Genomic DNA, 12,605 nt, shown 5'->3' with positions numbered 1-12,605 from the left:
ACAAGGAACAGGAGAATACTGTGTGTTTGAGAAGGCAGAAGGAAAAGTCAACGAACATAAGAAGGGTCACAGAAACCACTGTGAAGACTTGGGCTTAACTCTGACAGCCGTGGGAGGAAACAGAGAATGTGAGCAAACATTGCTGGACTTTGCTGCTTAAAAGTTTTAAAGTTGCTGCTGAGTTGAGGGAGGTTGTGGAGGGAATAGGGGGTTAAGGACGGAAGAAGGAAGATCAACCACCACGGCCGAAATCCAGCTAAGGGATGGTGGAGGCTTAGACGAAGGTGGGAGTAGTAAAAATTGTGAGATACAGCAAGGCTCTGGATATATTCAGAGAGTTGACTCTGTAGCATTTCCCAGACATGTAGCAAGGCTAGGGCATGGAGTCTATTGTCTATTAGCAGCTACAAAAAGAGTTGAACTTGTAATAAAAAGATGAAGGAAGCTGCATGTAAAATAGATCTAGGGAAGAATGTCAAGGAATTCAACAGTTTTAAAGTTCAATTCTAAGTGCTATTATTTACTAGTTGAGTAAACCTGTTCAAATGAAGAAACTGTGAGTCTAAGATTGCTAATTGTAATGAACCTGCACTGTGCTGTAGCAGGTAAAGCTGTTATCTGCAGCACTGGCATCCAATGCAGGCACTGGTTTGAACCTGGCTGCTCCACTTCCAGTCCAGCTCCCTGCTAATGTGCCTGGGAAAGCAATGGAAGATGACCTGAGTGCTTGAGCCCCAGCACCCATGGGAGACCCAGAAGAAGCTCTTGGCTTTGGACCAGTCCAGCTCTGGCTATTGTGGCCATCTGGGCAGTGAACCAGTGGATGGAAGATTTCTCTCTGCCTCTCTGTACTTTGATTTCAAATAAATAAATATTTAAAAAATTAGGGGCAATTACAATTTTTTAAAGAATTATTTTATTTTTATTTGAAAGACAGTAATAGAGAGAGGCAGAGCCAGAGAGAGAAAGAGAGGTCTTCCATTTTGCTGGTTCACTCCCCAAATGAATGCAATGGCCAGAACTGAGCTGATCTGAAGCCAGGAGCCAGGAGCTTCTTCCAGGTCTGCCATGCAGGCACAGAGGCCCAAGGACTTGGGCCATCTTCCACTGCTTTCCCAGGCCACAGCAAAGAGCTGGATCAGAAGAGGAGCAGCCAGGACTTGAACAGGTGCCCATGTGGGATGCCAGCACTGCAGAATGGGGCTTCAACCTGCTGTGCCACAGCGTCAGCCCTGGGGCAATTACAATTAACTCAAAGACTAATGGGAAGGGGTTCATGTTTGGCCTAATGGTTGGCCTTGGTTGGGAAGGGTCACATCCTATATTTAAGTGCCTGAGTTCATATCCTGGGTCCAGTCCTGATTCTGGTTTCCTGCTAATGTTCTAATGCTTCAGGGAGGCAGCAAGTGACGCTGTGTGGAAGGCCAGGATTGAGATCCCAGCTTGGCCAAGTCCTGGTCATTGGGGGCAGTTTGTGGAACGAATCAATGGATGGAAGCTCTCTCTCTCTCTCTCTCTTTCCTTCAAATAAATAAATAAATATAAACGTTTTTAAAAAGATTAATGAGAGCACTAATGCAATTATAAGTGAAATGTATACGAAAGCATGTAAGTATGCCATTGGGTGTATTCAACAAATGCTTATCAAATGAAAGCATTTATGTTACATAACTATAACATACCCAATATAACTCAAACTAAAACATGATACCATAAATTTATCTCTCCCCATAAACTTTATTTTTTTTCCTCCTCATAAACTTTCAAAATGCAATTCACTTTTAGAACTTTTCAGTGTTTCAAAGGAAGTTCTAACAAAAATGTGCATAGCCTTATGGAACTGATAATACTTCATACAATAAATGTATTCATAACTAGAGGAATTTAAGCAATAATTCCATTAAAACAAACTTAAATCAGAGTCAAGTATCTGAAAGATTTTATCATATAAAGGTGGAATTTCATTAAATAAAACTGGCTGTTTGGGGCCGGTGCCGTGGAGTAGCGGGTAAAGCTGCCATCTACAGTGCCAGCATCCCATACGAGTGCCGGTTCGAGTCCCGGCTGTTCCACTTCTGATCCACCTCTCTGCTATGGCCTGGAAAATCAGTAGAAGATGGCCCAAGTCATTGGACCCCTGCACCCATGTGGGTGACCTAGAAAAAGCTCCTGGGTCCTGGCTTCGGATTGGCTCAGCTCCGGTTGTTGCAGCCATCTGGGGAGTGAACCAGCGGATGGAAAACCTCTCTTCCTGCCTCTCCTCTCTGTATAACTCTGACTTTCAAGTAAATAAATAAATCTTAACAAATAAATAAACAAAAACTGGCTGTTTTGGAAACCATGTAGGGAAAATTGCATGTGGATTAAAGTACATGGAATAAAGTTTTCCATACAGAAGTTTGAAAACCCAAAAATGTCAAAAAAATATAAGAAAGCATTTTTATAACAAGATTAGGGAAGCTTTAAGGCCAGCACTAAGGTTAAGCTGCCACCTGCAGTGCTAGCATTGCTGGCTTTGCATAAGAACACCTGCTCTAGGCTAGGCTGCTCAACTTCTGATACAGCTCTGCTAATGTACCCAGAAAAATCAGGGGAGGATGGCCAAGTACTTGGGTCCCTGCACCCATGTGAGAGATCTGGATGAAGCTTATGTCTCCTGGTTTCTGCCTGGTCCAGCCCCAGTGGACATTTGGGGAGTAAACTAGTGAATAAATGATCAATCTCTCTGTCCCTCTCTTTCTCTCTTTGTAAGTCTTTCAAATAAATAAAATAAATCTTAAAAAAAAAAACAGATTAGGGAAGCTTTCCCAGAAAATGACAAGAAATTTACAAGCCAAAAGAGAAATAAAACAGAGCTAACATATGAAAATCACATATTCTATTTTGCCAAAGATATGAGAAATAAATTTGATAAAGGATAGTCTGAAAGAAAACATTTACAACAATAAACAGCTAAAGAATTAAAGACAAAAGATATAAATGAATAATTCTGGGAATAGGATCTATAACCAAAATAATGAGTAACTTTGTCAGTCACCAAGAAATAGAAATTAAAATAAATTGTTCTCCTTATTTCTCATGATTAATACCAATAATAGGAAATGTTTAGCCTTAAGAAAGAATAATGGGGGCTATACTCGATTTTAGAAAGCACATAGGGATATATAACAATGATTTTTGTTGCAGTATTGTTCCCAGTTTTGCTTCAATCTAAACGCCCATCAACAGGGGACTCACCAAATACAATGATATTAGCACACAGCAGAATACACATGCTAAAAAATAAACAGCAACATTTTCCAGTAAGGAAAGAAGTTATTAAAGGAAACATGCATAGAGTAGAATTATAGGAATAATACATGTAGCTAGGAAAAATGGTCCATGTAGCCATCCCTCAGTATCCATAGAGGGCTGGTTTCAGAACCCTTCCTGGATACTAAGACCCTCCACGAAATGGAATAGTGTTAGCTTATAGGATATGCAGAAACTTTTGCATAATTTAAATCATCTCTAGATACTTATAATGACAAATAAAATGTCAGTACTATGTAAATAGTTGTTATACTATATTCCTTAGGGGAATAATGCCTTTAAAAAATCTGTACATGTTCAGTACTGATTTTTTTTCTGAATATTTTAGATCCATGTTGGTTGAATCCACAGAAGAAAGGAGCACAGACTGAAATTACATGTGCAAGAGAGAGACAAAGGGCCATGGTGGCTAGATCAATTAAGATGACACAAAAGTTGATAAATGTAGTTTTCTCTGGGGAGTAGGAGAGGATACAACTTTGATTTACTTCTGTAATTTTAAAATTCTGGCAATGAGGGGCCAGCATTGTGGCATAGCCAGTTAAGCTGCCATCTGCGATGCTGGTATCCCATATGGTTCCAGGCTTGGCTGTTCAACTTCCAATCTAGCTCCCTGCTAATGTGCTTGGGGAGAAGCAGCGGAAGATGGCCTAAATGCTTAGGCCCAGTCACACACAAAGGAGACCGAGATGAAGCTCCTGGTTCCTGGCTTTGGTCTGGCCCAGCCCTAGCTGTTGTAGCCATTTGGGGAGTGAATCAGTGAATGGAAATCTCTTTCTTATCTCTCTCTATTGCTCTGTAACTCTGCCTTTCAAATAAATAAATAATTCTTAAAAATAAAAACACAGAAAACAAACCAAATTATCAACAGTCCAGGGAAAATTAAGTAACTTTGTGAGTTACAGAAAATTATGATGCCATCAAACTGAATGATAAAAATGTACTGATATTGAACTATATCTGGGGTGTAATGGATGAAAAACAAATTGGAAAATAGAAAGAACAATAAACTTCTGAAAAGGACAATTACTAAGCTTATACACATGTACAGTATGCATTAAATCAGAAATTACTTCTAAGAAGGTAATTTGAAAACAGGGCAAGTGGAATTCATGAGAGAAACAAGTGACACATTATATTCCTTTATAGTGCTTGACTATTTTCAAAAGAATAACATGGCACCTTTTTAACAAATAAAGACCATAAGAATATTAATCATCAGACATAAACATCAGAGGTAGCTGCAATTTAAAGAAAACTTGTTTTATATCATTTTGAAAAGTTATGTTATCTTTCTATAACATAATTAACTGTTTCATAAATCTGTTGGATTTTAAAATACTTCATTTTACAACAGTGGCATTGTTACACAAGGAAAATGTATCCATTTAACCAACAAATACATAAAATATTGGGACTACAAATAAATATTTACATGGCATATAAAAATAAAACAAACCAGCTTTATCAGGCATACTTTTTTCAAATCAGAAAGACTTTCATACCAGGTTCGTGAGTGAGAGAGTGTCGAAGAACTTTCTCTGCTTTGTCATACCATTTCAACTTTAATAAGAGCTCTGCTAGGTCATAGCAAAGATAATTCTGTTGTCCACTTTTCAAGGCAGCTTCATAATAAGTAATTGCCTAAACAAAATGCATTTCAGTCAGGAAAAAAAAAAGGCAATGAAAATGGTATTCAAAAGCATAGATATTTTATCTAATGCATAGAAAGTGAAAGCATATATGTAGTTGGAAACAAGCTAGGAAGAGTCTTAGGCACATATCTGCACTATTAGTTGGGTATTCTTTTAGAGCATTCAATGTCACATTAGGTAACTAATAATTGTTACCTTAAATGGCTGAAGAACAGTGCTTGGCAAAAAAAAATATGTTTTATCCCAGACAACATTTCATTGAACATAAATAGTTTGCCAGTGATTGCACATATACTTAACAATGAGTAGGACTAGGGCAAGAAAATAATAAATTAAAGGAAAAAATTTTTATTCCTAATAGGCAAAAATAACTAAAACTCACATATCTTGCCAAGATTCTTTCAACAGAAAGGACATTTATCATGCTTTGTCATATAATGGAAAATGTCAGAATAGCAACTTTATGGTAACTGTTTCAATTGCAAGGATATAAACGTGACATGAAGCCTGAAATAGATTCTAGGGCCCAAACATTCTCCACAAAATGAAGCAATGAAGAATTTGAGACACTGAGAAGTCCTTAACACAAATCCCAGTACATGAATACAAATCTGGAGTTCGCAAGCACCAAAGATGCAAATGGTACTTTCTGAAGTCTTCTCTAAGACAGGATAAGTTTGATCCAGTGGACACATTTCAAATTGTAAAGTACTTACCTTTGAATAGTTGTGGGTTTTGACTAGTGCTTTACCAATTTTGCTTGCCAATGTTCCATCTTTTGGATTCTGATTCAATGCCTGTTCATATGCAATTATTGCTTCTTCAGGCTAATATTGTGAGATACAAAAAAAAATTACAAACAGCATAACTAGATTGCACTAAGTAGTAACATTTCTATAATTATTATCTACATTTGAAATATTTTCTAAGAGTAAGCAATTACAAAAATGTGATGGTGAGTAGGGTAGCTGTAACTTATTAGGATAAACCTACCCATGTTCAAACTCTTATCTATATAAGCAACAACATGAGAACTAAGAGACAACTTCTTGACTTTTCAATTCTGGAAGTACCACCACAGTTACAGTGCTGTGACATTGTGTCCCTTTAAAGAAAATGCCATTTTTACTTGTAGCTCTCTTCAGACACGTGTCTGGCACCATATGTATTTCAAATAATGATAGGGTTCAATCACTGGATCTCAATTTGAAAAAAATTGTAATGGCTACCTCCCTCTTATTGTCATGACTGAATCTTCAGATATTAAATAAATATACTAGATATAATTTGTATAATTTATATAAATATAAATACAGAGAATTTCCTTTTAAAAGAAAGTTATAGTGAGCATAAATAGTTTTTTCAAAAGAAAATCTAAGTTTGGTAGCATCAGAAATTTTACCTCTTGAATATTCATATATGCATCACCCAGGAGAAGAAAAGATCGAGGGTTGGGCATTCTTTCAGCAATTTCTCTGGAAATCAGAATTTAGTATAATTAATATAAATATATTCTAAACCCATACAATGAACAATAATATGATATATTTAAATTAATTAGTGGACTTCAAAGTACCTTCCACATATCCAGCAGTGTAATATTTTTTAAAAAACCACACCATCCATACCCACACCCAAACTGTTTATTCTAGGTAAATTTTTTTTTCATTGAATCTGTTTTCTGAAATGCAAGTAACAAAATGTAAGTAGACAGTAACCATAAATTTTCATTAAACATAACTTTTCAACACATCTTTAATTTTGAAATGATGTGGGAGTGAAGGTTCTAAAAATGATGCTTCCTATACACCCTGAGCACTGACAGTCACAGAATAAATTAAATATTCTGAAGTGAGTTACCTTAAAAGAACATGAAATCTTTACTTCAATATTTGCTTATTATTATCTACAAAATTTAGACTAATTTAGTCGAAACATCAAATTATTCAAATAGTAAGTCTTTTATAGATAGCATTAATGTAATTAATCCAAAAAATTTTGATACAGGGAATTCTTATCCCAACATTACATATGACAAGAATTTACATCTACAGTTAATGTGTCAGATATGACTGAAACAGAAATCTATTAAAGATACTGCTATTTTTAGATGATATGATTTAGGTACTCCAATCCATTTTTCAAAAGATAGAGTGTTCCTCAGTTTTTCTGAATCTCTTGGCCCTCAGAATTTGAGTAGGTTTTTCTTTTTTTTTTTTTTTTAAATAAAGATTTATTTTATTTATTTGAAAGGCAGAGTTACAGAAATAAAGAGATGGAGAGACAGAGAGAGAGGTCTCCCATCTGCTGGCTCACTCCCTAAGTGGCCTCTACAGCCAGGGCTGGGCCAGGCTAACGCCAGGAGCTAGGAGTTTCTTTCGGGTCTCCCACGTGGGTGCAGGGGCCCAAGCAGTTGGGCTATCCTCTGCTGCTTTCCAAGTCACATTAGCAGGAGAGCTGGATTGGAAGTGGAACAGCCCAGACTCGAACCAGGCCCATATGGGATGCTAGTGCTGCAGGTGGTGCCTTAAGCTGCTAGCCCACAATGCCAGCCTACTGAGTACTTTAAGCTTTGGTATTTATATAATATAGCTGAATCAGTATTGAATTATTTCATCAGAATTTTGCTATGTTTTTAAGAGCTAAAAATATGAATTATTTTCTTATATGTAGTGTGTTTTTATGTTTACTCTTCTGTTTGAGAGGAAGAGTAACCTGTGTTTATGGGCAAGTTTGTGTCTTGTGAAGTCCCACAACTCCTAAGGGCATCAGTGTGACATAACTTTTAATGCTCCTGCCCTTCACCAAGGAAAATTTGTAATCCACACCATAACTTTCTTTGTGAGAATTGCTATATTGAGAACTAAATATGCCCCTACCCCACTGAGTGTGGTTACATGACACAATGCTGGCAAGTTATTAGAATCTTTGTACCTTCTCAAACACCAAGATTCAGGGGGCTAGAAACAGCATTTGATGAGGAGGGCTGAGAAACTAGAGAAAGCCACAGTTTGATGTCATCATAAATCATATTTTAGTGAGAGCAAATAACTTAGTTACACTGACTGTGATTGGTGGTAGGAGAAGGTAGTAACACCTCATTGGGGAAAGAATCTACAAAGTATCTGTCAACAGTGGAAAGGAAGACTAAAAGTGAAATGGGAATTAATTTCAGGAGGGAGATGTGTCAGATATAGTGGACTGAGATAACTGTTTACCTGTAACAAGTGATATACAACATTTTCTCTTTTCTGTGCTTCAGATAAATATCTGCCATTTTTTCTTTGACCTCTATAAAATAAGGCTGTTCTACTGTAACGTTTCGAAGCATGCTTAGAGCTCGCTCAACATCTCCCTGGACCAGAGCCAGGTCCGCATTGGCGATAGTAACACGCAGCTCTTCAGATGTTCCAGAAAACTCATGGATGGCATCCTGTAAAACTTTTGCTGCCTCATGCTGTCAGGATGAAATTAGAACACTCTTTCAAGAGATTTACCAAATCACAATAGAAAGAGAGATTTTCTAGTAATACAGAATGAACAGTGAATGCTGATGTAAGTATGGTATTCATTATACAAATTATTAGATTTTCTGAAAAGCACAAAATCTTAAAACTAAATCCAGTGACCAAAATAACATGATGCCACAACTATTTGTTAGCTGGATAAATGTTTTGATAACTAAGACAATACTAGTTGCTAAGCAGAGTCTTATAAAGTCTACTATACTTTAGTGAGCATTTACTTTACACACAGCATTAAATTAGCCCATTTAATTTTCACAAATCTCCTGTTAGATAGTTACTGCTATTATTTCCACCTTGCAGTGAGGAAGTTGTGATGTGAGGGTTAAAAAGTTATCTCCTATTCAAACTCAGGCAGCCTCACTTCCTAGTTCACTGCTAACTCCTTGAGGGGCCGAGTCCACAGTCACCACTGTACACACCAACTCTTCACCAGGCAGCAGACCATACAGCAACAACAATTTTGTTATAACTCAGATGAATAGCTGGCCTCATTCAAATGTGTACCTTAATAAATCTAAAGTATTATTCATTTTAAGACTCATCTCAGCTTTACAGATTATGACATTCTAATTCCAGAAATGCTATAATGTGAATAAAAGATAAACTTAAAATTAACTCTATATGGCTGAAATGCTCCTACTTACTAAATGTATTCTAAGTTATGTGTTAAGGAAATAGAAATTCTTTGTGATTTGCAAATTATCTAGAAACACAGTCTTCTTAATTTCCAATTAAATTTCAAAATAACTGATTAGCAACTGCTGAAACCTAAAAAACTGATACAAATGGCATTAAATTCCTTATTTTCCACAAGATTTTAATTCTCTCAGAACTATACTTGATCTATCTGTATATAAATCTGTCTACCTACCTATCTATACCTATTATTATTTTTATAGTATGACTCCATATTGAAGAGTTTACCAAAGTCATATTCAACAAGTATTTTTTTCTTAATTATTAAAATTTAAGGTGAATATTTTAATTTTATTCCAGTATAGCTTATGTGTGCATAAGTGGGTATATCTGTGTAAGTAAATCCTTTTAGGGATTCACAGGCTTAAAACTCTATTACATTATGACCTTTCATGCTAGCCAATATAATTATAAATTATACCATTACTTTTCTTGATAGTCAGCATAAGCATACTAGATTTAAAGTCCTCTAGGAGCTACTTATGTTTCACTTTCAGGGGCTTGCAGAAAGAACATGTCTTAGTACAAAGTAATAACAAAAACTTTTTTTCTAAACTTTACCAATTGTTCTACTGAATCATTTTAGAGTTTTCATTTTCTACTAATGTATACACTTGAATAACAAAGTTCAGGCCTGAACATTAAATTAAAATTCAACCTACCTGTTCTCCATTTAAGCGATGAACATCTACCAGTTCAAGAAACACTGACAAACGATGGCTTGTCTCGACCTCTGTTTTTCTGTATTTTGATTCTGAGGAAGCCCCGGTTCTCCTCATTCCTGGTAAACTCATTGCCATATGCAGAGTTTTAATTGCTTCTGCTATTTCTCCCATTTTCTTTTGTGACTGAGCTTTTATCAAATGGTATAAAGGATATTCTCTCACCTTCAAAAAATAATACAAAGTAATACTTTCTCGAAATGCCTACAACATAAACATGTAATTTGCTACCTATCAAATATTAAATAGGATTGGTGAGGAGAGTGCACATGTGATGTGTAGTTGAAACCTATTTCTGTCCCTTTATGAACCTTCTGATCATTCATTACACTAAGTTAATTCAGGGAAATTGTTGCTTCCAAGCACCCTCCTGAATGACAGAGTGGGGATCAGGTCACTCTACTATGGCAAAAGAGAAAACGCAAAGTTTATAAAACTAACAAGCAGGCTGGTGCCGCGGCTCACTAGGCTAATCCTCCCCCTGAAGGCACCAGTACTCCAGGTTCTAGTCCTGTTTGGGGCCCCTGTTCTGTCCCTGTTGCTATTCTTCCAGTCCAGCTCTCTGCTGTGGCCCGGGAAGGCAGTGGAAGATGGCCCAAGTGCTTGGGCTCTGCACCTGCTTGGGAGACCAGGAGGAAGCACCTGGCTCCTGGCTTCGGATAGGAAGACCTTTCTTTCTGTCTTTCTCTCACTGTAATAACTCTGCCTGTCAAAAACAAAAACACTAACCAGCACATTCAGAAAAATTACCAAGTTTTCAAGAAAAGAATTTCTTTATCTGAGATTTCTTGTACTGACATAGTTATTAGATTCCCAGAAACACAGTAAATGTGTGTATAACCATGTCTACTCTTCCTTATTTTTTAACTTTAGGATTAAATATTTCAGGACAGGTTTCAAACACTGGCTATATCTTTTGACACAACTCCTAAATGCAGTAACAAAACTTCCATATTTAACTGTCAACAGCATATACAGAGAATGACAAAATGAGGAAGAGAAGTCAAGGAGAAGGAGATGATCCAGGATTGATAATGAGGCCACTGTGCAGAAAGCAGGACGTCTACAACCCTACTGCTGCAGTTCTCAGTCTTAGCCAGGTGTTACATTGACCTGTAGAGCTTTGTGTGACTTCCTGTGCCTGTGCTCATTCTCAGGGGGCGGGGCCCCAGCACCAGCTCTCAGGAAGTACTGTCCCGAGAAGCAGGTGGTATCTTCTGTAAATCTTGCCTAGAACTTCAATTTTCCTCCTCATCAAGGGTTCAAGGTCTTGTCTAACAGGGTTCAAGATCCAGTGAACCAAATCAAAAGTCTGAGGGGTTCCTTTCTGACTCTAGGGAGCTTAGGAAGCATTAGGCATTTCTTCTCATGCTGAGGGAATACTGGATGAAACACCCAAAACCTCTTGGATGAAACAGAGTAGTCATTCTCAAAATGACTGAATCTACAAACTTATTAAAAACAAAGTTCCAAGAAACAAATAATTAGTAAAAATGTTTCATCCCTACACCAAAAATATCTGACCTTGGGGCCAGTATTGTAATTCAGTAGGTTAAGCCGCTGCCTGCAATGCCAGCATACCATATGGGCATCTGTTTGAGTGGTTTGAGTCCCAGTTGCTCCAATTCTGATCCAGTTCCCTGCTGATGGCCTAGGAAAGCAGTGGAAGATGGCCCAAGTGCTTGGGACCCTGCACCCTTGTGGGAGACCCAGAAGAAGCCCCTGGCTCCTGGCTTTGGATTGGCCCAGCTCTGGCTGTTGTGGCCATTTGGGGAGCGAACCAGTGAATGGAAGATCTTTTTCTCTGTCCTTCCCTCCCTCTGTAACTCTACCTCTCAAATAAATAAATCTTAAAAAAATGACAATGCTTTACAGTTTTGTTATTTTTACATACATTCATTATTACACAGAACAATAAATTATTATAAAATCAGTTTTATAGAAAAGAAAACTAAAGTGGAAAGATCAAACATTAACTTCAGGTCTTCTGTCACTAAGTTCAGATAGTTTTTTTAATTACACCAGAGTTGCTTCTATTTTTTTCTCCTACTGCTTGTGAATGTAATTTTTAGAAAAAACTTGTAAATTTTTTTATATATATTTGTCAGAAATGCAGTATAGGCTATAAAATATAAAATAGTTGAGTATATAAACATTCATTAATGATTCAAAAATGAGGGTATTAAGTCCTATCCATTAGAGTCTGGAATACTTACCTTGAAATCATAGCTCAGACAAAGTTCAAGAGACTGAGAACACAATTTGTATTTTTCTTGAGACAAATAGACCTGTGCCATCAGGAGATGAGCATCTGCATAAGAGGGACTGTGTTCCAGGCAACGCTGCAGGTTATTATAAGCTGCTTCAATATCACCTAAAGTGAAGGAAACAATGCACTGTCATACCTCAGACAGTTAAGACATGAATATCAGAGAGAGAAGAGTGAGGAGGGTATTTAGTTTAAGGATAGAGCTAGTGTTTAAAGTCCTCTGCTTACAAGGCCATGGCTTAATTTCTACCCTTACTGGTTAGCTTCCTTCTGGTCCACATGAAAGAATAGACCCAGAAGTCAGGCCAGCTCTTGACCTTAATGGAGACATTAGAGGAAATGTGAAGTGATGAGAGCTCAGCACCAGTGTTAGTGGGAGACCTATAAATGCACATTTATTTATGTTCTTTGTAAAAACATTTCA

The 12,605-nt window shown here is 37.1% G+C and overlaps 1 protein-coding gene across 5 annotated transcripts in view; it reads right to left on the bottom strand.

Moving 5' to 3' along the window:
• TTC21B (tetratricopeptide repeat domain 21B) overlaps window positions 1–12,605 on the bottom strand; it is a 106,852-nt gene that overhangs the window by 44,137 nt on the left and 50,110 nt on the right. For all 5 annotated transcript variants that reach the window (XM_002712247.6, XM_017342903.4, XM_070070739.2 and 2 more), the window contains 6 exons: window positions 12,129–12,286; window positions 9,853–10,077; window positions 8,186–8,424; window positions 6,370–6,442; window positions 5,684–5,794; window positions 4,818–4,956 (listed from right to left, as the gene is read on the bottom strand). In XM_002712247.6, coding sequence (XP_002712293.1) covers window positions 4,818–4,956; window positions 5,684–5,794; window positions 6,370–6,442; window positions 8,186–8,424; window positions 9,853–10,077; window positions 12,129–12,286 — 945 coding nt within the window. The remainder of the gene's footprint in view (window positions 1–4,817; window positions 4,957–5,683; window positions 5,795–6,369; window positions 6,443–8,185; window positions 8,425–9,852; window positions 10,078–12,128; window positions 12,287–12,605) is intronic.

Source organism: Oryctolagus cuniculus, chromosome 3 (assembly GCF_051225735.1).
Source record: "Oryctolagus cuniculus isolate XC-2025 breed Fujian yellow rabbit chromosome 3, ASM5122573v1, whole genome shotgun sequence".
Taxonomy (NCBI): Eukaryota; Metazoa; Chordata; class Mammalia; order Lagomorpha; family Leporidae; genus Oryctolagus; species Oryctolagus cuniculus.
The sequence above is the reverse complement of the archived record's forward strand: the minus strand, read 5'-3'. Positions and strand labels throughout refer to the sequence as shown.